Raw genomic sequence first — 23,467 nt, forward strand, 5'->3', positions numbered from 1 at the left:
AAAAATGTATAAAGAAGAGGGAATTCCCTGGCGGTCCAGTGGTTAGGACGCGGTGTTTACACTGCTGTGGCCCGGGTTCAATCCCTGGTCGGGGAACTAAGATCCCCCAAGCTGAGTGGTGCCGCCAAAACAAAAACAAAAACAAAAAGTAGTATAAAGAAGAAAGTAAAAGTCACTCACAGTCCACCATTTAGGTAGAATTGGCATTTCTAAAATGACTTTTTCCCTAAGGAGGGCTACTAGTAATAGGACCATGATTTCTAAAAATTCCACATCCACAAGAGAAAGCTTATTAATTACTGAAATATTAACTTAGGAAAATTAACATTTGAGATCCTTTTATCTCTCACATTTGGAGTCTGCACATCACACTTGTTCATCCTTCTATTCAGCATTGTGATAATTCTGAATTTGGGACATCACATACCCTGTCTTTGTCATCAGTAAGATTGTGACTTTCCTATAAGATCAAATAGAAATAGGTCACGGATGAAAAGAACACCCTCACCGGACCCCCTGCCAACTGGCTGGTCCAGCTGAACACCAGCCCCTCTAAGAACTGATGTTACAAAAACAGCTCCCCTCTGTCGTCTTCTGTCATTTCTCCCCTACTTTATGCTCCGTGAATAGCAGCTGTTCAGGGTATTGCCGAGTGAGCACAGGGGTGCTGCAATCAGAAATGTGAGTGAGCGACACAGCAGGAGGAGGCTGGGGCCGAGGGAGGTGTGTTCTGGTGATACAGTGAGTAAGTGGGAGACACGACAAACCGCCAGACAGCAGTACGATGGCCCACTGGGGAGCGTGTGAAAGGTTATCAATTACCTCGATTAAAAAAAAGCCCCCAGAAGTCTCTTTCACCAGTAGAGAAAAATCACAGCTGCTGAGGAGAGTCTTGTCAAGTCTCTTAGGTGGATTGGTGCTTTGTGCTAGCTTCTTCTATAAAAGTCAGATAAATTTTCTAATACTGTTTTCTACTTTAATGTTATTGCTTTAATCATTAGACTATCACCAATTCCTTCAGGCAATAGGAAGCGATTGAAGATTTAATGAGATTCATATTGCTTGTCCTTAAATGTTGATGACTTCCTTCATGCATATTAATCATTCCTGACCTTGATCTTAAATTCCTTCCCAGCACAGATTCTCATCAAGCATACCTACTAGATCCCTCAGCGTTCACCAGGCACCTGGTTTGTTTCCAAACGTACATTAACTCTAATGTTCAGTGTACATCAGATTTTTCAGTACCCTTGTCTGATTTGTCTTCTAGTTCTTACTATGATTATAAATCTGGAAAAATTAGGGGGAGAAAAATCAGCATCCCTGAAGAGGGGATTTAGCCTAGTTTAAAAGACTGTTCTGTTCAGCAGACCTTGAACGTGCCTTAATTGGTTGTCTAGGTCAGTATGTCCAACTGGCAGCTCTCAGACCCCATCCAGGCCACAGAGTGTTTCTGGGTGGCTGAAGTGTGTGTGCTCCGGCTGGCGAGCAGCAGGACTCGGCCTTTGTCCCCCTGCTTTGGCGGCCCCAGCCTTTAGTTCAGGCCTACCCCCTCCTGCCACAGGGGCCTGGGAAAACCCGGCTGACCACCTGGTCTCCTCACGCCCAGCATCCGTGCGTCTGCATCCCCACCCTTGCCCCAATTATCTCCTCAGCCACCTTGGCAGATTTTCTAACCAACAGTCCTTGCCCGAACCAGTACCCAGGGAAGGAGTCGTTGGAGTGTGTGAGAGGAGAGAGGAGAGGGCTGAGGAGTCGGGAGGAAGATGAAAGTGAGAGCGAAGGGGTGTGGGGGAAAGAGGGAGAAAGGATCACATCAGTTGAAGAGAAAATAAATATGTAAGACCTTGAGGGTGAGGGAGTCTGTATACAAGGAGACAGAAGGAGTAGGAAGAACTAGGTAAAGAGGTGAAAGAGCTTGCCTACGGTGATGCTGAGATGAGGAACAAAAGAGGTAAACTTGCGTGTGAAAGAGGCCACCTGTGAGAGAATGGGAAGAGAAAATGGAGAGAGCAAAACAGCTCTGCTCCACAGAACCTGACCAGGCGCATCACTGGGAAACACGGTCTGACAAAGCATTTTTTTCAGATTTGTGAATATATTTATAACAAAAAAGTATTGTTATAAAAAAGTTAAACCACAAACAGACCCTTAGGAGATTACATTACATTAAGGTTATTTTAGGATGTCCCAAATGCTTGCTGGCGTGTTGATTGTTTTAAATGTGGCTCATCCCAACCAAGAAGTTGGACAGTATCGATTTTGATGATGTTAAGTGCTTAGCATTTTTAAAAAACAAATAAATGGAGTGCTTTTTACATACAAATGGAAGTTTTTCAGCTTCTTAAGTAATCTTCTGTTGATATCATTTAACTGAATAAGTCGGAAGATATCCATTTTGTGAAGTAGGTTTCTCATATTTAATGATCAAAATCTTTCTCTTTTAAAGATAACTTTTAAAAAATAGTCAGAAATTTTCATACCTTTTAACTCAATTATTTAATTCCACTTCAAGAAGTCTATATTCAGAAAATAACTAGAGATGCTGGCAAAGATTTCGTTTTAAGGATGTCTATTACAGTATTACTCATATTAGCGAAGAACTGGAAACTCCCTAAATGTCTAATAAAATAGAGGAATGATTAAATTATGATACATCTGTAAGATGAGAGAGACTATTATATAGTCGCTAAACTACTTGTTCTAATTCATCTCCACACTACACTCAGGTGGCCTTTTAAATAGCACATTGGATCATTTCACTTCCTCTTAAACCTTTCCTTGGCTTCCCATTGCACTCACCATGAAAATCCTGACCTCCAAGGCTTTGTCTTATCACCCCAACTCTCCAGTCCCTCCATTCCTGTCTACTGGCCTGCTTTTCAGGTGCTCTCATTCCCTAAGCCCTTTCCTCCCCAGGACCTTTGCACATGAACTTCTCTTCCCCAGCTGTTGTCTGGCTAAGTCCTGCTTGTTCTTGAGGTCTTAGCTTCATCAAAAGGATTTCCTGACCCTCTTTACCACCCCTGTACTCCACCCCCCAGTATACTCACTCATTGTGGCCTAGGCTTCTCCTTCATAACACATATCACGTTTTAAAATCATGTTCATTGTGTGGTGGTTCTTTTAATGCCCAGATCCCCTCTGAACTTTGTCATTTTGTTCTCCTTTCTGAGAGAGATCCTCAAGTTTATTCTCTGCCCCTTCAATTGAAGTTTTCCTTTCTGTTGTTGTATTTTTAATCTCCCAGAGTCTGTTTTGTTCCCTGAAAGTTTTGTTTAAAAATAGTATTCTGTTCTTGTTTCATGGTTGCAACATGGTTTCTTGAGTATATTATTAATATACTCACCATGGTTTCTTGAGTACATTATTAATAGTTTTCTAGGAATTTTCTTCTCTATATATTGTTTCCTCTGAGGTTTTTGTTTTTTTTTTTTTGGTGTTTATATTTTATATAAGAGACTTTCTCAGACATCTGGAAATCCATGGTTGCTTGCTTCTGTATAAGAATGGGGGATTTAAAAATCTGAGTGGGCTCATGAAAGACAAGGAAAGACTGAGAAACTGTCAGAGACTGTAGAAGACTAAAAAGACTTAACAACTTAACAACTTAATTACATTGTGGAATACTGGATTGGAGGCTGGCCCAGAAAAAAGGACATTAGTAGAAAAAATGGTGAAATTCAAATAAGATCCATACTCCAGTTCATATTAATCTACTAATACTAATTTCCTGTTTTGGATGGTAAAACTCTGGTTATGTACAATGTTAACGTTAGGGTAAGCTGACTGAAGGATGTGTAGGAACTTTTTGTACCTCTGTTTCCCTTTGTACTATTTTCAAAATAAAAACAAGACAAACTGAGTGGAAGCTCCGAGCAAGGGGTGGGGACAAGCTGCTGCGGGTCAGCTCGGCCGTGGGGTGACCTGATGGGGCCACTGAATGAGAAAGGGAGAGACGATAAGCAGGGAGGAACAGGTTCAAAGCAGCATGGCATAAAGATCGCCCTGGCTTCAGGGAGGAGAATGATTTGGAGGAGGACTCTAGAAACTGAGAGAACAGTAGGGAAGCATTTGTAACCATGTGGGGCAAAAGATGACAGTGGCTTGGACCAGGGTCGTGGGCGTGGAGAGAAGTGAATGGTTTTAGGAGCTGTTGGTGAGGTAGACTCACAGAATGGTTGTTGCTTGGATTTGGGTATGGGGATGATGGAAAAGGATGAGTGGTGGGTGACCCCCTGATTCCCAGGTTCTGGTTTAGGCAGTTGAGTGGGTTATGGTACCATTCATAGCGAACACTGGAGGGAGGACAAGGTTTGGAAGAGAATATGATCAATTTACCATGGAGAGTGTTAAGTGTGAAGTGCCCAGAGAGAGCCAAATGGAGATTTCCAGTAAGCGGAGGAGATGAACAGGTCGGGAGAGTTTGGGGAAGGGATCTGGGCTAGAGATGCAGATTTGGAAGTCATGACCATGTGGTGGCTATGTGACGGAACATATGTAAGCTCCCTAGGGGACGGTAGTAGCTTGAGAAGAAGAGGAGTAAGGACAGAACCCTAAGAAAAACTGATATATAAGGAGTGATCAGGGAAGGGAAGCCTACGAAAGAGGCTGAGGAGTAGCTAGAGAAGTAGGAAGGCTTTATGGTTACTTACCTTTTAGTTAATACTTTAAAGTATCATCAGATTCTGAGGTAAGTTTCCAGATTCAGTATGGTTGACTTCTCTCCTCAGCACCAACCCTGCCTTTCCAAATACCTTCCAGATACCCTCACATAGAGTCCTGCTGCTACTTGACATTCAGTAAATCCAAACTAAGTCTTCCCCAGACCAGAACCAACTTATCCTCTATTCTTTCCCCTTTCTGTTAATGACACCACTGTCATCAGAGTCATGTTTGACTCCTTTCCACTAATCTGTATGTGCTTAATCAATTATCAGGTTATATAAATTATACCTCTGCAGTCTCTGGTGTCCATCCCCTTTCTTACATTCCCTAAATTACCACAGAGGTTTAATCCCTCATTACTTTTCATCTGTCCTCTTGTAATAGCCTCTTAACTGTGCAATGTCCTGATTCTCCATTGCAATCCATTCTACCCTTTTAACTTCCCTAAAGAGTAATTTTTTAAAGATTTTATTGAAGTATAGTTGACTTATAATGTTGTGTTAATTTCTACTGTATAGCAAAGTGACTCAGTTTTGTATATATATATATATATTCTTTTTCATATATATATTCTTTTTCATATAAGAGCAATTCCTGATATTGGCATTAACCTACTTAAAAACTTTAATAATTTGCTTAATTAAATCTAAACTGAGCTCTTTAAACCTTTCAGAATATAGTCTTATTTTACTCTTCCAAATAAGCATACTCAATACTTTAGCAAAAACAAGACCACTCGACACTTCATATACTCCGGCCTTTCATAACTCTACACTTTTGTTCATGCTTTACCCTCAGCCTATTATGCTGTTCCTTTGCCCTTCATTTTTGTCAAAAGCCTCTCTGTATATCAAGAGCTACATCAAGCACCACCTTCTCTATAGAGCCTCTCTTGGTCTTCCCTAATAATTGCGATCTTGCCTGCCTGCCTCCCTTCTTCCTCTCTTCCACCAATATTGGAACCCTACCAGTTGGGGAAGTTGCAGGAAACCGAAGTCATTCTGGCTATTTCAAGCAGAAGTGCCTTTAACATGGAAATTGGGTGTCCATAATTGTTGGGAGGTTAAAGAAACAGCCTGTTGGCGGAGCGTGCCGGAACGACTTCCAGAACGGCTCCTCCTTTCCTCCAGAGCCAGCCCACCAGGGGAGCTAAGCTGCCACCACCTCCAACTGCTTCTGGATACTCACGAAGCCAATGTGGGATGCTAGGATGCTGCTCAGAAAACCCTTACATTTCCACATCGTGCTCACCAGCAGAAGAAAGAATAGCAGAAGCAGCAAGAATGAGGCCTCCATCACACTCCCCACTTCAGGTCTCCCATGAATGTTTCTAACTGGTAAGGTGAAATTCAGATGTAGAACCTTGATGTTGGGGAGTCTGGGAAACATAGTTCTCAGCTATTGAGTCTCCACAGTACAGAAGACAACTGAGGAGGAGGTTGGAATGCAGGCTGAGACGATCATTTTTTCCACGGACACTTACTGTGAGCCATGGGCTGTTATATTTGTAATAGTTTTCACACTAACCTTGTCACACCAGTGGATTATCAAGTCTGCTAGGATAGGAGTATGAATAATTCCTATACCCCCTCACAGTAAATACACAAGTTTCTATAGAGGGTAAGAACTAAATAACTATTTGCTATATGAGTGAAACGGAGTCATCTTGCCAAGAGTAGCATCATTACTTGGATATAAGGGAAAACTTTTTAATATTAACCCAAGACAAGACAAGGGAGTAATTAAAAGGAAGTCTAAAAAACTCCAGGGGAAATTTCAGTTTGTTTATGTAAAAAACAGAAGTTTAATTGAGATTCTAGCTACAAATTACTTCTTTTTTCTAACACTGAAGAGAAGAGAGCCTGTAGATGGTTCTAATGTCATTGAATAAGAAATGTCCTGTGGGGGAGGTGCAATTGCCATTGATGTTTGAAATGAGAAAACTTAGGGTAGTAGATGGAATTGAGTCCTGTAAACTTGTGTCTGCTTATTAAGAACAGAAATAGATGACTTACTGTGATGATTAAAAGAAAAAGAAAAGAAGTAAAAAAAAGTTACTAGAAAATAGATGCCTCTGGAAAATAAGGAGGACTTTCATGTCATGGATAGCCAAGGTGATCAACTTGACTTCGTGTCTATTGACAGACTTATGAGGATGTAAGGACTCTAATAATAAATTGCGGTCAAGGTTTGAAGGGTAACTTATTAAGATACAACAAATAAGATAAATTGTATTAGAAATCTTTTCTTTATCTGAGATAAGAGGCTCACTTAAGAGATACTTCCCTAAGTAGTGCAGAGGTAGGACCATAAAACTAAATGAGGAGTGGTAACTTCAGCTCTGGGTATAACTTACCATGTGACCTTAGGCAGGTCCCTTAGTTGGCAGCCTATGGCTTCAGCTGCCATTCCTTTGCTGATCGATCTCTCTGTCTATTCATTCCCCAAAGCTCACTGTCCTCTAGAGTTAGAGATAGGCTATCCCAGTGGTTCTAACTGTATTGTGCGTTTAGAATCACAAGAGTCTTTAATGTCTTCCCACAGTTCTTTAAACTCCTTATTTTAGAACACAAAGCTCTTCATATTTTGACCCTCAGCGTGCATCTCTAATCTTGTGATGGGCACTCTTCCCTCAAGCCATAACACCTATAGATTTTACAAAGACTACTCTTTGTGTGAAATGCATACACCACGACTATCTTCATCTGGCACTACATTTATGCTCATTCTTTAAAATTCATCTCAAGTACACTTTGATTGACATGCACCATCTCTTGGTTCCAGCAGCATCCTTAGCGTACCTCTAGTGCTGTACTGTAACCATGGGTTTATCGGTCTATCTTTTTTTCCCTTCTAGGCAATAAATTACTTGAACATGGGGATTCTGAGTAGTAGGTATGGAGAGGGGCCTGGGAATCTGCATGTTCAACAAGCTCCTTGGGGAATTCTGAAGGCTCAGACCTCAGTTGTTTTTTTTTTAACTATATCCTCTGTATATTTTATTTTATTTTTTTAACATCTTTATTGGAGTATAATTGCTTTACAAGGTTGTTAGTTTCTGCTGTATAACAAAATGAATCAGCTATACATATACATATATCCCCATATCCCCTCCCTCTTGCGTCTCTCTCCCACCCTCCCTATCCCACCCCCCTAGGTGGTCACAAAGCACCGAGCTGATCTCCCTGTGCTATGCGGCTGCTTCCCACTAGCTATCTATTTTACATTTGGTAGAGTATATATGTCAATGCTACTCTCTCACTTCATCCCAGTTTACCCTTCCCCCTCCCCATGTCAGACCTCAGTTTTAATTGGTTTCTAAGATCTACTTCAACTCTGAAATGTCAAGGCTTTTCTTCCTTGCATTTTTAAAAATAAATTTATTTATTTATTTTTATTTTTAGCTGCACTGGATCTTCGTTGCTGCGCACGGGCTTTCTCTAGTTGCGTCGAGCGGGGGCTACTGTTCGTAGTGGTGCGCAGGCTTCTTTCTCATTGCGGTGGCTTCTCTTGTTGTGGAGCACCGGCTCTAGGCACGCGGGCTTCAGTAGTTGCAGCACGCAGGCTCAGTAGTTGTGGCTCACGGGCTCTAGAGCGCAGGCTCAGTAGTTGTGGCGCACAGGCTTAGTTGCTCCGTGGCATGTGGGATCCTCCCGGACCAGGGCTCGAACCCGTGTCCCCTGCACTGGCAGGCGGATTCTTAACCACTGCGCCACCAGGGAAACCCTTTCCTTTCATTTTAACTGGTGTTGAGGAGGGGAGAAAAAGCTTTTGGGTAGCCGATTAAAAAAAAAAGACTGCCCATGCAGTCTTCTTTCATGCCCACTGTAAGATTGCTTATTATACTGAATGTAGGATAAGGTAGATAAGTAGAAATAAGATAAATTCCCTGATTTCATTTAAGAGTGTTGGCTTAATCTGTTCAACTTTTTTTTTTTTTTTTTTTTTTATTTATTTATTTATTTTTTACTGCATTGGGCCTTTGTTGCTGCGTTCAGGCTTTCTCTAGTTGCGGCGAGCGGGGGCTACTCTTTATTGCCGTGCACAGGCTTCTCATTGCGGTGGCTTCTCTTGTTGCGGAGCACAAGCTCTAGGAGTGCGGGCTTCAGTAGTTGTGGCACGCAGGCTCAGTAGTTGTGGCTCGCGGGCTCTAGAGCACAGGCTCAGTAGTTGTGGCGCATGGGCTTAGTTGCACCACAGCATGTGGGATCCTCCCGGACCAGGGCTCGAACCCATGTCTTCTGCTTTAGCAGGCGGATTCTTAACCACTGCACCACCAGGGAAGTCCCTGTTCAATTTTTTATTCATTAATTCTGAGACTGTTTGTTGAGGACTTGTCATGTGTCACTATTCTAGTCGTTTGTTGAACATCAATGAACAAAACAGACAAAAATCCCTACACTCAAGGAGCTTGCATTGATAGGCAATAAATAAATATGTTAAGTAAATCACAGAGTATTTTAGAAGGTGATAAGCAATGTGGAGAAAATGGAACAGGGAAGGAGGACTTTCTTTTACTTTGTCAGTGCTTAGTAATAAGTTACTAGAGAAAATAATTTACTTAATTTGAGCTGTTTAAATAAGCCATACTTTAAAAGGCAGAATTTAACCTGCACCCAATCAGAAGAGAGCTTGGGGTTTGCAAAATTCAAGTCTGGTTTCCGTTTATAAAATTGACAATAACTGTCTTTCCCATTATGTTATTATATGTCAGTAGGAGAGAAATAATTTAAGGAATTGCTCCCAAGGAGTCCTAGTAAATTATGTGATTTTTTTACCACTATAAAGAAAAAGGAAATAAGGAATTAAGCCACAAAGCAGTAAAAAGAAGTTTGTGTTTTATACTAATCTGCAAGGCTGATTTAATTTTATTATTTAAAAAAAAAGAAATCCACTTCATTGCAAAGCCTCTTTTCTTATCTCTCCACTTCCCCTTTTTAATTTTTGGTTTGGATTTTCATGTTTAGATAAAAAGTATGGGTCCTTCTAGAATTTATAGGGAAGCCTCATCATATGCATGAGAAGCACAGGACTTTAGCTTCACCTGTCTGGGGTGCTCAGGAGTAGGCTAGTTTTGTGGGGAGAATCACGTATCCATCTTTACTTTCAAATAACTTAATCAAAAGATCAAACATGTCACTGTAAACAGTCTCAAAAGTCAAACTAATGTCACCGGCAGAGTCAACTAAAAGAGTGATGAGTATTGTTTTGCACAGCAGTTGAAACTGTTTTCAAAGTCCTTCCACAATGAGGTAGAAAATGACTTTTCTCGCACTCCTTAAAAACTAGAACTGTGTGGTAATTCTGATGACTGTCAGTTCCTGTGGGGTGTTTACACAAAGGTACTTTTAAATGAAGAGTCATTTTTAGAGCAATTAGAGACAAGGCTAGACAGAGAATAGCCGGCTCCGGGGCCTGGCAGGTCGGGGTTAAGGTTTATTGACAGGACAGGGTCAGGCGACTGCTCAGCCACCACTGCCCCTCCTACCTGCCCTCCGGATACATCCAAGACCTCAGCCAGCCGGGGCTCCCTGCTGTAAGCCAAACCCCCCTGCACAACGTGGGAAGGGAAAGAAGAAAGGAGGAAGAACAGGCGAAGTTCTGCAGAAACATTACAGTTCAGTCTTGAAACACAAGTTTGAAAATATTTATGTCTATTTTTCTGGCCCAGATGTTGTGTCACTTTAGGAAGAAGAAACTTTAAAACATACAAAGAATTGTCTGTTCTTTCAACTTTGTAGTTTGCAGTTATTGCATCCTGCAGAAAGAAATTGCCTGGCCAAAGGAGTCTTTTAATTTCATTTTTCAGTTTTGAGTTACAGGTTTCTGGCAAGCTCCCTGACCACTACTGTTACCTGGTGGCGCCTATATTTCATCAAATTTAGACGTGCAGACTACCTGGATCCAGGCCCAGATGAACTGTTGGGACTGATAAACATGATCCCACCCTGCCCCCATGCATGCTCCTGCTTTTCCCTTTAAGGGAATCTAAAACTTTGAGTCCTTGCGTCCCCAAGGGAGTTAAGAAAAAATGTGTTCTGGTATTCGGGTAGTCGACTTTGCGCTGTGGTTTTCTGTGCTGCATCTCTGCTTGCCCAGAGGCTGGTGAACATCCCAGCCGTGCCCCACTTCTCCAGTGTTGGTGATTAATGCAGGGAAAATTTTTTGTTTTTAATAAAAACAAGCAGAGACATCTGTCAGTCAAGGCAGAATTTGTTTGACATCTTGTGATTGCTGCTTACAGAAAGAATGACAGCAGTTGTTAAACAAATAAGAAAAAAACTGCTGTTTATGGGTAGTTTGCAGATATCCTAAGGATATCCTTGTAACATTACTGCCTTCGCTCGTATAAGTAGAAAATAGTAGAATGAACAGAATCATTAATTTTTGAAATCTGGGTTGTATTAGATTTAAAGTAATAATAAAAATGGAAATATTAAGCAAATGTATTATTTTTAGCTGTGTAATATACTAGGGGCTTTTCCTTTCGTTAGAATATATTTCAAACATTTGTTTTTATGATTGCAGGGGGAGTATTAGCATTCAATGTAATTAAACTTAATTGCATTTCCTATATGAATTATTTTTAGTCTCTTTTTAAAATGCATTTATGATTCTTTTCCTCTATACTAGCTATTCCCATACGTTTGCCCTGAGAAAAGGTTATAGAAAATTTGTGTATTTGCTTGGAAACAGTCAGAAATCACGAATTAGATTTTAATTTAATTTAGAATTTTTGAAATGAAATTTTGCGATATAATCAAGTGGGAAAAGCATGAAACTTTTCAGGGTCTGAGGTTTTTGTTCTCATGCCATGTTCATGTGATCTAAGGAAAATACTTAATCTCTGTCTGGCCCAAGTCACTCTACTTGGGAAGTGTTACAGTAATTTCAGTCCCTGATGATGTGGAAGTATCAGATCACGTATTTCCATAGGTACTGGGTGAGAGTAGGGTTTGCTGGGAAGAGCAGAAAAGGAACTTCTGGAATGTTGGAAATAGTCTATAATCTTGATAGGTATTTGGTTACACAGGTGTATGCATTTGTCAGAACTCATCAAATGATATACTTTAAGATTTAAAGATTTGTTCATATCACAGTATGTGTATTTTACCTCAAAATCCAAAAAAAAAAAGGAATTCTAAACACATATTGAAGTTTGGTTAATGTTATACGTGTTGAAATATGGGGGAGAGGGTTACTGTCTTTGAAACTTACTTTGAAATGCCTCCAAAAGAAAAAAAAAAAGATGGATATAGAATGTTTAGAAATGTGATAAAGAGCAAATATAGTAAGGTGTTAATTGTAGGATCTAGGTAGTGTGAATATTTACCATAAAATTCTTTGAATATTTTTATATGTTTGAAAATGTTCATAAAATGTTGGGGAAAAAGTGAAGGTAAAAAAAGGAAAAAGTGAAGGTACTGGTTATTGCTCATTAAAGGATTTGTATACCTCCATTTTTTTTTTTAAATTAACTTTATTTATTTATTTATGGCTGTGTTGGGTCCTCGTTTCTGTGCGAGGGCTTTCTCTAGTTGCGGCAAGCGGGGGCCACTCTTCATCGCGGTGCGCGGGCCTCTCACCGTCGCGGCCTCTCCTGTTGCGGAGCACAGGCTCCAGACGCGCAGGCTCAGTAGTTGTGGCTCACGGGCCCAGCTGCTCTGCGGCATGTGGGATCTTCCCGGACCAGGGCTCGAACCCGTGTCCCCTGCACTGGCAGGCAGACTCTCAACCACTGCGCCACCAGGGAAGCCCATACCTCCATTTTTAATTCTACCCCCCGTTCATTCAAAATTAAGCCACTTGGATTAATATCAAAAGGGGGGAGGACTGTGAATGTGAGCCATTTAGATAAATAGAAAAATGTACCCACCTCATACTCTAGTTACTTTTGAAAGGCCGTTACCAAGCATGGAAGCCAAGAGTGTCTTTACAAACAAGAAGAGCTCTGAGAAACCCACATCATGCCCCCAACCAATGACCTCTCTGGGCAGATAAAAACTGGCCTCCAGACCCCTAACCATGGAAAGGGACATGGCCTCCTGACACATAATCTTCACCATTGGTAAGCAGGTAAACCCCCTGCTGTATACCTTACACTAAGGCCCTATCAAATGAAAATGGGCTTTCGGTTTTCAGCCAAATCTCAGGGATTTGGCCATGAACACCTCTACTTTTATCAGAATGCCAAGCTATCTCTTACATCCTGATAGAGGCCTCTTCTTAAAGATATCTTATGTGGGACCTCTGTGATACTTATGTTGTGTGATACTTTTAATCTTGAAGGGTCAAAAGGGTAAATTGGTTCTGGTGGAATTTGAACCAAACTTTTAAAAGCTAATGATAATACATTTTTAAATGAGGCCATGTTGCTCAGTTGGTGCTTGAACAGTAAACTGGAAAGTCAAGATTTGAGAGGCTCAAAGATCTCAATTCTTTCAAGGTCTCAAAATGAACTCTGGCCAGTTAATTATCTACATTCATTGATTTTCTCACTTGGAAAATGAGAAATGAAACCTGGCACAAAATGTCCAGTCAGGGGTTCTCAAACTTTATTGTTTGTAAGAATCATTTATGTAAGAAACTTTAGTGTGTGTAAAAATCATTTAGTTTGTTAGGGATTCCAGCTTCCAACACCTGGGTTTTCTGAATCAGTAGGTCTGGGGCAGAGCTCAGAAATCTGCATTTTAATAAATGCCTGGTGTGATACTGATGTAATTATTGGACCACGTGAAAACCAGCGTAGGTGTGTTTTGATGGGTACTATGTTAACTGATAGAATCTTGTATTATTTTAGCTTTTTCTTAGGGAGAATTTTACACATACAATAAAGTAGAGAGAATGGTAAAATGAACTTCCATGGACCCATCACCCAGCTTCAACAGTCTTAGTTCACTTCTACCCCTATCTACTCCCTATACACTTCATCCACGGATTATTTGCAGAAGCAAATCTTAGACATATCATTACATCCATAAATATTTTAGTAGGCAACTCTAAAACGTTAAAATATAAGTACTCTAAAAAATATACCATATTAAACCTTACAAAATTTGAGAATAATTCCCTAGTATCAAATATGTCTGTGTCTAGATTTCCTTGATTCTCTCTTTTTTTTCCCCACAGTTGATTTGTTGGCATCAGGAACCAAACACAGTCTACACATTGCATTTGATTGATGTGTCTCTTTAATCTTTTAATCTAGAGGTCCCCCTTCCCTCCTTTCTTTTTTTCCCTTGTGATTTATTTGCTGAAGAAACTAGGCCATTTGTTCTGTAGATTTTCTCAGTCTAGATTTTCTGATTGGATCCCCATGATGTCATTTATCATTTTTCTTTCCCCTGTATTTCCTGTAAATTCCATCACTTCCATCCTGAAGTTTGATCAGATTAAAGTTCAATCTGGGGGCTAAAATGCATCATTGGTCGTGTCATATACTTCCATCAGGAGGCACATGTCTGGTTATCTCTCTTTATGTCATGTTAGCAGCTATTGATGATCATTGCTGAGATCTGTTCTTACCTAGGGAGAGCCCCATATTTTGACTATAAGTAGTTCATGGAAGAACCTTCTCCCTCTCATCATGGATTTTTCCTTTTCTAAGTTAGGCTTTTAAAGCTTTCACAGCTTTCACAGTGAACCCATAGCTGCCTACTTAGACATTGTGTTTGCTACAAAAAGCAGAAAGGCTTTCTTGCTTTCACATCTTAGTCTCATTTTCACAGTATAGTAATCTTTAAAATTTGTCCTAGTGCCTTCAACATTTATTTCAGTTTCTGAGACATATTAAGATGAATGGATGACCACACAATTGAGCAGAAATTTGGGGGCCCTATAATGAAACCACAGTTGCAGGCAAGGTGACGTGGTATAAGTACAAGTGAGTAACAGCCTCCAGTTCTGTACCATCATCCCATCCTGAGGGGAAGGTGATGAGTTTTTAATAACTATATTTATTTACTTTGTCCTGAAAGCAAACATGAGGTTTCTGGATCAGGGGCAGACAATTATTACTTATAACAGTAACCATATTGGTTCCCTATACCCCAGTTTTCTCCTTGAGAGCAATGTGAAGGGGTCTAAAAGAATGAATTGGATATGCCAAGATCTCTCCAGGAACTGGGAATGAATGGGTTCATTCCTTCATTCAACAAACACGTACTGATGGTCGAGTGTATGCAGACACTGAGCCAGCTCTGGAGAGGATGGTAAATACTAGAGTACTCCCAACCTAATGCATAAAACCATATACCTCTGTGCCTAGAATTAGCCATCGAGTCTCATCCTATACTTATAGGTGATCAAATATATATATTTGTACATATGTGTGTGTATTTGATGTTATATATGTATGTGTATACAATTTTATACACATATAGGCACATGTGTGTGTGTATTTGATTTTATATATGTGTGTATATAATTTTATACATATATAGGCACATATAGGTGTGTGTTACTTGATTTTCCCCTCTGACTTACCTTATCATTTCAAAAATCATTTCCTTAAATCATAGAGTGGCTCATCTTATCTTTAGTTCTTCTCAGCCGTTTCTACCTTAGCGATGAGATCCGTATAAACCCAGCCCAGAATCCTGCCAAAGTGTGTTCTTAAGTGTTTGTTCTATCCTGAATTCTGTACCACCTGGAATTAAACCAACTCATTTGAAATGGCAAAAAAAAAAAAAAAAAATCTTTTTCTTCATTTGTAATTTATCTACAGATGTCATTTGCACTGACGTTTGCGTGAAGTCTTCTCATCTCCAGCTTCTCAGGTAGCAAGTGAATTAGCTACACTTTATACCCACTTTGGAGTTTGCTCATGTGACTAGCTTTTTTGAGGAGAAAGTGAAATCCAAATTGTGAAAATTAGACCCTGAGAAGAAAATCCCGGTGCAAAGTACTAAATATTTCCTCAGGCTGAAGAGACCTAAGGCAGGAGAGGGACAGACCCAACAGCTGCGGTAGGTGCTGTGGATTAGGTCTGGTGGAGCTGGCATCCTGATAGGGGAGACGCAAAGACACAATTAGACAAATGCGATAATTCCGCAACGGGAAAGTGCTTGGAAGGAAATAAACAAAGTTAAGAGGTAGTGAGTAACTGGGGAGACCACTTTAGAGAGAGCGGTCCCAGAAGGCCTCTCCGATGAAGTGACATTTGAGCTGAGGCCTGAAGGATGTGAATGAGCCAATGACCTGAGGAGCTGGTGAAAGAGCAGACGCAGAGACGAGAAAGGACTTAGTATGTCTGAGAACAGAAAGGGGGCCCGGTGGCTGGCTGGCCGTGAGTGACAGGGAGAGTGGAGTGTGAGAGGTAGGCAGAGGCCACACCACGCAGGACCATGTCAACTCTGAGAAGCTGGAATTAATGTTCTAAAAGCAGTTGACAAACATTGAAGAATTGTAAGCAGGAAAACTTAGTAATTATCTTCACGTAGGCTTTTTTCCTACACATGTGCAAACCTCTATGTGTGTGTGTTTTGTTTTGTTTCTTTTTTGGCCGCTCCTCGCAGCTTGCAGGATGCGGGATCTTAGTTCCCCAACCAGGGATCGAACCCATGCCCTCTGCAGTGAAGGCGCGGATTCCTAAGCACTGGACTGCCAGTGAATTCCCTATGTGTGTTTCTAATGGTAGCTTGCTGTAGGTGATCTGCAGTTTGCTCTTTCATTTACCAATAACATCATGGGCATCTATGAAAGGAAGATTTATAAGGAAAAATAAGTTTGATTTGCTGTGAACGACATGACAAATAGATGTAGATATGTAAGAACTTGAAGCTGTGGCTAAAAATCAGTTTCCTAGGGGTAAAAAATGGACCGTGCTTGCTTTTAATGTCCATTATAGATACAAGTTCACTTCAGTAACTTAAGAACATTAAAGACATATTCTAACTTGATTCTTGATTTTCTCATAAGCTTATCATGATTAGTATGTTACTTTAATCATGTATTTATTGTTAAAACAACTTTATAGGCCATTTTTAGTCTTCTAGATACAGCACAGCTTGAACAAAGAAGGAAGATAGAAGAATAAGAATTCAGCAAGAAGTGTGTGGTCAAACCATAACAAACCAAGAGATGATCAATAAACTCCACAGAGAATGTGTCATCTTGAAAAGTATGGTTTACTATTGTCAACAATTATAAATGTACATATTTATTCACTTTTAAAACATATTTAATTTTTGTAAAAATAGACCTAAAAATCCTTAAACTGTAAAAACTCCGGCATCTTTTAGTTCTTGCCCATTTGTAAAATCTAAGCAAAAGCTTAAACAGGAGAAACTGTCTGTATTACAGTAAAGCAAAGGCAAGGATTATGTTTTCTGGTCTTAGAGTCCCCTGTAGTATGGGCTTTATGCCAAACATTTTCTAAAATAGCAAGTGAATGAAAAAACTATAGGCTACAAAAATAACTGCCTCGAACTCATGAAACCTGACGTAGCTAATTTTAAGCCTACATTAAAAAATATATATATATATATTGCAGAGGTGGAAATGAACTAACGCAGGCAAGAAGTAAGGGGCCTGAAGATGTGTGACACAGCACTGCTATCACATTACAGGAGGGATATCTCGGACAAAACCCCTGTCTGCATTCTTAACCCATGAACCCTGGCCCCAGCCTTCAGCATTTGGAAGTATCTTTTTAAATTCAAATCGTTGATGTGCTTCTGGTTTTGTAATAAAGTCACAAGCAATAGTTATGCACTCATCAGTTACCTTTCTGCCTTTTATGGCAAATTGGAGACCCTGGAGCAACATCGATTAGTGAGAAATATTCTGTTTCTTAATAAAATCTTTCATGTAACTTTCTTCTGTACTTAAAAATTGAAATATAGGGACTTCCCTGGTGGTGCAGTGGTTAAGAGTCTGCCTGCCAATGCAGGGGACACGGGTTCGATCCCTGGTCTGGGAAGATCACACGTGCCGCAGAGCAACGCTGCCTATGAGAAGAGTAGCCCCCGCGCGCAGCAACGAAGACCCAACACAACCAAAAAAAAAAAAAAAAAAGTAAATATATTTAGCTTCTCCAAATATTTAGTTGTATGGGACGCTTTTGCTAAAAGGTATCTTTTTTTTTTTTTAAACTTTGGGTTTATTTATTTATTTATGGCTGTGTTGAGTCTTCGTTTCTGTGCGAGGGCTCTCTCTAGTTGCGCCTAGTGGGGGCCACTCTTCATCGCGGTGCGCGGGCCTCTCACTATCGCGGCCTCTCTTGTTGCGGAGCACAGGCTCCAGACGCGCAGGCTCAGTGATTGTGGCTCACGGACGTAGTTGCTCCGCGGCATGTGGGATCTTCCCAGACCAGGGCTCGAACCCGTGTCCCCTGCATTGGCAGGCAGATTCTCAACCACTGCGCCACCAGGGAAGCCCTAAAAGGTATCTTAATTCCACAATTAAACACTCACCGACATGTATGTATGTATGATACCTCAAGAAATCTTCCTGTTGCTTGCTTTTAAGAAATTGTTTTATGGAATAAGTACTCAAGATAATTTAGAAATATTTTATTGTAAGTGCTCATCATTTTCAAAAACTCATAATTCAGAAATATTTCACTGGAAAGGGAGACTAAAGACACTTATAGTTTTTTTTCGCCCCAGAGCTTCATGTTTATGAAACAGATTATTAACAGTGGTGTAACTGAAAACACTGGAAGGGTCCGCTGGCCCCCAAATATCTCCACTCTACAGCCTGTTTGAATCTAAAATTTCCTACAATTAGAATCATTCCTTCAGATTAAGGGAATATCCACACAAAGCCTTTGTTTAATAGGCGTTATCATTCCTGTGTTTTGCTAAGACTGGATTCGAAAGAATGAGTTGGTATGTTTTTAATAGTCTTAGTGAAGAGGTGGAGGGGAGGGCGGGCATTCTTGGTGGGAGAGAAGGGAAACACACCAGTACCAAGGGCTCCAAAAGAGGGCTTTAGGCTGTGGGAAAGGCAGAGCCCCTAGTTCCTAAATATGAAATGACTGCTTATGTGGGCGCCGTATTTAAAAGTAATTGTACCGTATTCATCTAAGTTGTAGAATGGGTATAATCAGATGGACTGTGTCATTCGCGAACACTTCTGTCTCTTTTGGAGCAGGATGCCACAGGGTGTGCAGAATAACTTGGCACCTTCACTGCCTCCACCGTCTGGGGGGAAAGTCCAGAAAACAGTCTAGTTGAATTCTTAGATGGGTTTTTGGCAAGAACACAAGGTCACTTTATACAGCTTGTCTCCCATGTTTTTCACTGAGTGTCTGAAAGAAAAGGGAAAATTTGTGGACCTGATTAAAACAAGGAAGTAACCCAGTGACTTAAAGAGGCACGCTGTGGAATTTGAATCCTAAAATACAGCCCTCCCTCGCTGACTTTTCAGCCATGGGAATAACCAGTTGCTTCATTGTGTGTTTTGTCAAAGTGCCTCAGCCATTTGGCCGGCCTGATGGTTACCTGCTGCCTCTTTTTATAGCCTCTGTGTCCTTTGTTGTTGCCCCGCTGGTCAAACATGTGTAACGGTGCCCTAGGGCACCAAGTGTGCCCTCAGGGAGCTAAGTGCTGCCAGATGTGGGGAGCAAGGGTTGATTCACATGGCCATAATTTCCAATAGCTAATTTTACCTGTTTTCTTTCGGTTTTGGGTTTCTTTCTTAAAGAAAAATCCATTTGGAGTTGGGTCCCCCCCCCCTTTAAATTGCAGTCTTGTTACCTCTAATCTTCCAGCTCCACCCCACCCCCCAAATGAAAGTGTGAGAAGAAAAGGATGGAGGAGATATGTGATTTATTAAGCCTGGGTGACTAATGTTTTTACTTTATGATAAAAATTAATAAAATGTTTCTGTTTCACTGGACTCTGACCAGTATTTTTACTTCAAAGTGCAATTAAGTTTCACTGACTCAATCTTTCATATAGAAATTATTTACACAGAAATAGATAATATTTTAGATCAGAATCTTTTAGATAGAAATTTTATCTAATCTCTGATTAAGAACACTGAATTTATTGTTCAGAGCTCTGAGTTTTTAACTAGCTATTCTGAAAACTGGTTAAGTAGAGAGACAGAATCAAGCCTTTAGCTTGATTTCCTGTATGAACTGAACATCAGGACAGCCAAATATGTAGTCTAAAAAAAGAAAGGATTTCTTTATAGAAATATTCCTGCCAACGAATTAAAAAGGACTGATGAAATATTACCACTTGGCAAACCCCTAATGAATGAATGGATCTAGGCACTGACCATCAGTGGCTGCTAACATCACAAAAAGAGAGACATCTGTCAGAGACCTCCCCTTAAATATTCTTGCTAAAAAAAAACTGAATTTGAATCAAAACAAGTCCCTGGGTTTAATATCAGTCTATAGGAAATATAAGGGACAGAGACACCACTAGATATAACTAGGGAATTCCAGTATGAAGAAGATGCTAAGGACAAAGAAATTCATTTCTTTAACAAATAAATTACATGGAAGAGAAAATAAAAGAGAGAGGAATTGATTAAACAGGCATAAGAGACATGTCAATCAAATGCAATGTGTAGATCTTCCTTGGATCCTATTTTAACAAACCATTTGTTTAATAAAAAATTGAATTATATATAATTATATATATATAATTTTCATATATATGACAAAAGGAGAGTACCTGAAGACTACAAATATTTGATATATTAAGGAATTACTATTAACTTTTTAATATGATAAGGTTATATTGTTAAATCATTAAAGAGTTCTCATCTTTTAGATGTACATACTGAAATATTTACAGATATGATATCTGGGATTGGCTTCCAAATAATTCAGCAGGAAGGGAGAATGGTTGTAGATTAAACAAGATCAGCATGAGTGGATAATTGTTAAAGCTAGATGATGGGTACATGGGAGTTTGTTATAGTAATCTGTCTACTTTTGCATATGTTTCTAATTTTCTATTTTTAAAAAAAGTTTTAAAATATAGGCTTAGGGACTTCCCTGGTGGTGCAATGGTTAAGAATACACCTGCCAAGGCGAGGGACACAGGTTTGATCCCTGGTCCGGGAAGATCCCACATGCTGCAGAGCAAATACCCCCGGGTGCCACAGCTACTGAGCCTGCGCTCTAGAGCCCGCGAGCCACAACTATTGAAGCCCACACTCCCTAGAGCCCACGCGTCACAACTACTGAGCCCACGTGCCGCAACTACTGAAGCCCTCGCGCCTAGAGAGCCCATGCTTTGCAACAAGAGAAGCCACCGCAATGAGAAGCCCACGCACCACAACGAAGAGTAGCCCCCGCTCGCCACAACTGGAGAAAGCCCACGCGCAGCAACGAAGACCCAACGCAGGCAAGAATAAATTAAAAAAAAAAAAAAAAAACTCAAAAAAAAGAAATAGGCTCAGGTTTGAAACTCAGATCTGCCACTTGTAACTTTTGTGATCTTGTGCAAATCCCTTAACCCTCTTGAGTCTCAAGGGTTTTTTTGCCTGTAAAATACATACAAGAATATCTTCCCAGTTTACCTTACACAAGTTGTTGGACCAAATTAAATAATCTGTATGAAGTTATTTTGTAAATTGCTACAAACATGTCAGCTATTTTATTATTGTTATTATAAAGCTTCTGAAAGGATACAGTTTTCCTGCTAAGAAAGTTTGGTAGGTTTTTCTGCTTCAGCAAGCAGTATAGTTGTCCCATGTACGTTATATCAATTAAAAAGCCCTGGAATAAGAATATAGTTATATGGCCATCGAGGATATTTATTAACTAGTTTGTAGTAATAGAATAATTATAAGAATTCATTTTAAATTTTTTCAAATACAAATTTCTAATAACCTGGTCAATTAAATATAATATAGATAACTATGCTATTAATTTTCACTGTATAATAAGAATTGTGAATTATTTCTGATTTTCTGTTTTACTTGATTTTTAAAAATTGCTTGAATTTAACATATTAATATTTTGAATTACTTGCATCATAATATACAGAAACCCGATTGTTAGAATGCTTTCTCATCTTTTTTTTTGGTTTATTTCGTTTTCTAGTTCTGGCTTTATCCCTCCCTCCCTCCTCCTCTTCCCTCCTTCCCTCCTTTCCTTTCTTCTTTTCCTGCCTTCTTTCCTCTCTCCCTTCTAGCACTTTATTGTGAAGTATAATATATAGAGAGAAACATGTGTAAAAGGATTGGGCAATTTAACGAGTGATTGTAAAGCAAACACCTATATTACTACTGTGCCAGTTAAAACAAAAAAAAAATCAGAATGTTGCCTGTACCTCAGAAGAACTCTCATTGCCTTTCCCAGTCCAAATCTCTTTCATCTCCCAGGTAATCACAATCTTGACTTTAATAGTATTCACTTTCTTACTTTTGTTTATAGTTTTACCCCCATGTATAGATTCTTTTCTTTTTTTTTTTAGTTTAAATATTATTTATTTATTTATTTTGGCTGCATTGGGTCTTCACTGCTGCGCATGGGCTTTCTCTAGTTGCAGCGAGCAGGGGCTACTCTTCGTTGTGGTGCGCAGGCTTCTCATTGCGGGGACTTCTCTTGTTGTAGAGCATGGGTTTTAGGCACATGGGCTTCAGTAGTTGTGGCACTCGGGCTCAGTAGTTGTGGCTCGTGGGCTCTAGAGCGCAGGCTCAGTAGTTGTGGCGCACGGGCTTAGTTGCTCTGTGGCATGTGTGATCTTCCTGGAAGGGCTCAAACCTGTGTCCCCTGCATTGGCAGGCAGATTCTTAACCACCCCCCTGCCCATGTATAGATTCTTAAAGAGTATGATTCAATTTTGCCTGGTTTTGTACCTTTATATAAATAGAATCACAGATTCTGTTTTTTCTGGCTTCTTTGACTCGACTTTATATTTTAAATATTCATCCGTATTATTGTCTGTAGCTGTAGTCCATTTATTTTGGTTGCTGTATAGCCTTCCATTTTATGAATTTATCATAATTTATCCATTCTACTGTAGATGGGCATTTGGGTTAGTTACACTTTTTTTCTATTACAGACATTCTTGTATGTGTCTTTTGGTGCATCTCTGTACCTCTGTATGCATTTTTATTGCATGTATACCTGGGATTGAACTAGTGACTTCATTCTGTTTTTCATTGTGGTTGTACCAATCGACACATTCTCCAGTAATATTTGAGTGTTTTTGTTGCCCCACGTCCTCACCTGTACTTGCATTAAGTTTCAAAATGCTTTCTTTAAAACATTATTAGTGGGACTCCCCTGGTGGTGCAGTGGTTGGGAATCCACCTGCCAATGCAGGGGACACGGTTTTGATCCCTGGTCTGGGAAGATCCCACATGCTGCGGAGCAACTAAGCCCATGTGCCACGACTACTGAGCCTGTGTCTAGAGCCCACGAGCCACAACTACTGAGCCCGTGTGCCACAACTACTGAAGCCCATGTGCCCTGAGCCCATGTGCCGCGACTACTGATCCCACGTGCTGCAACTACTGAAGTCCGTGCACTTAGAGCCCGTGCTCCCCAACAAGAAAAGCCACCGCAATGAGAAGCCCGTGCACCGCAATGAAGAGTAGCCCCCACTCGCCACAACTAGAGAAAGCCCATGCGCAGCAATGAAGACCCAATGCAGCCAAAAAAAAAAAAAAATTTATTAGTAAAAACAACATGGATAAATAAGTTTACTGTTGTCTGTTACTCATATGTACTTGTAATTTAAAAATCTGGGTTTTATTTGAGGAGTGTGTGTGTGTATGTGTGTAGAGGAGTATTTTACTTTTATTTCTTTTGCCTTGGAAGACTGATCTAAGAAAGTATTGCTACAGTTTATGTGAGAGAATATTTTGCCTATGTTCTCTT

General features: G+C 40.1%; 1 protein-coding gene across 5 annotated transcripts in view; it reads left to right on the forward strand.

Moving 5' to 3' along the window:
* The window catches only part of METAP1D (methionyl aminopeptidase type 1D, mitochondrial), a 78,355-nt gene that overhangs the window by 16,706 nt on the left and 38,182 nt on the right, over positions 1–23,467 (forward strand). Inside the window, exon 1 of one of the 5 annotated variants that reach the window (XM_036858895.1) lies at positions 5,978–6,005. The exons of 3 other annotated variants lie outside the window; for them this stretch is intronic. In XM_036858895.1, coding sequence (XP_036714790.1) covers positions 5,993–6,005 — 13 coding nt within the window. In that variant the 5' untranslated portion in view covers positions 5,978–5,992. Of the gene's footprint in view, positions 1–5,977; positions 6,006–16,661; positions 16,790–23,467 lie in introns of those variants that run through there. One more of the 5 variants, XM_036858892.1, reaches the window with a different exon arrangement.

The sequence above is a fragment of the Balaenoptera musculus genome, chromosome 7 (assembly GCF_009873245.2).
Source record: "Balaenoptera musculus isolate JJ_BM4_2016_0621 chromosome 7, mBalMus1.pri.v3, whole genome shotgun sequence".
Lineage (NCBI taxonomy): Eukaryota > Metazoa > Chordata > Mammalia > Artiodactyla > Balaenopteridae > Balaenoptera > Balaenoptera musculus.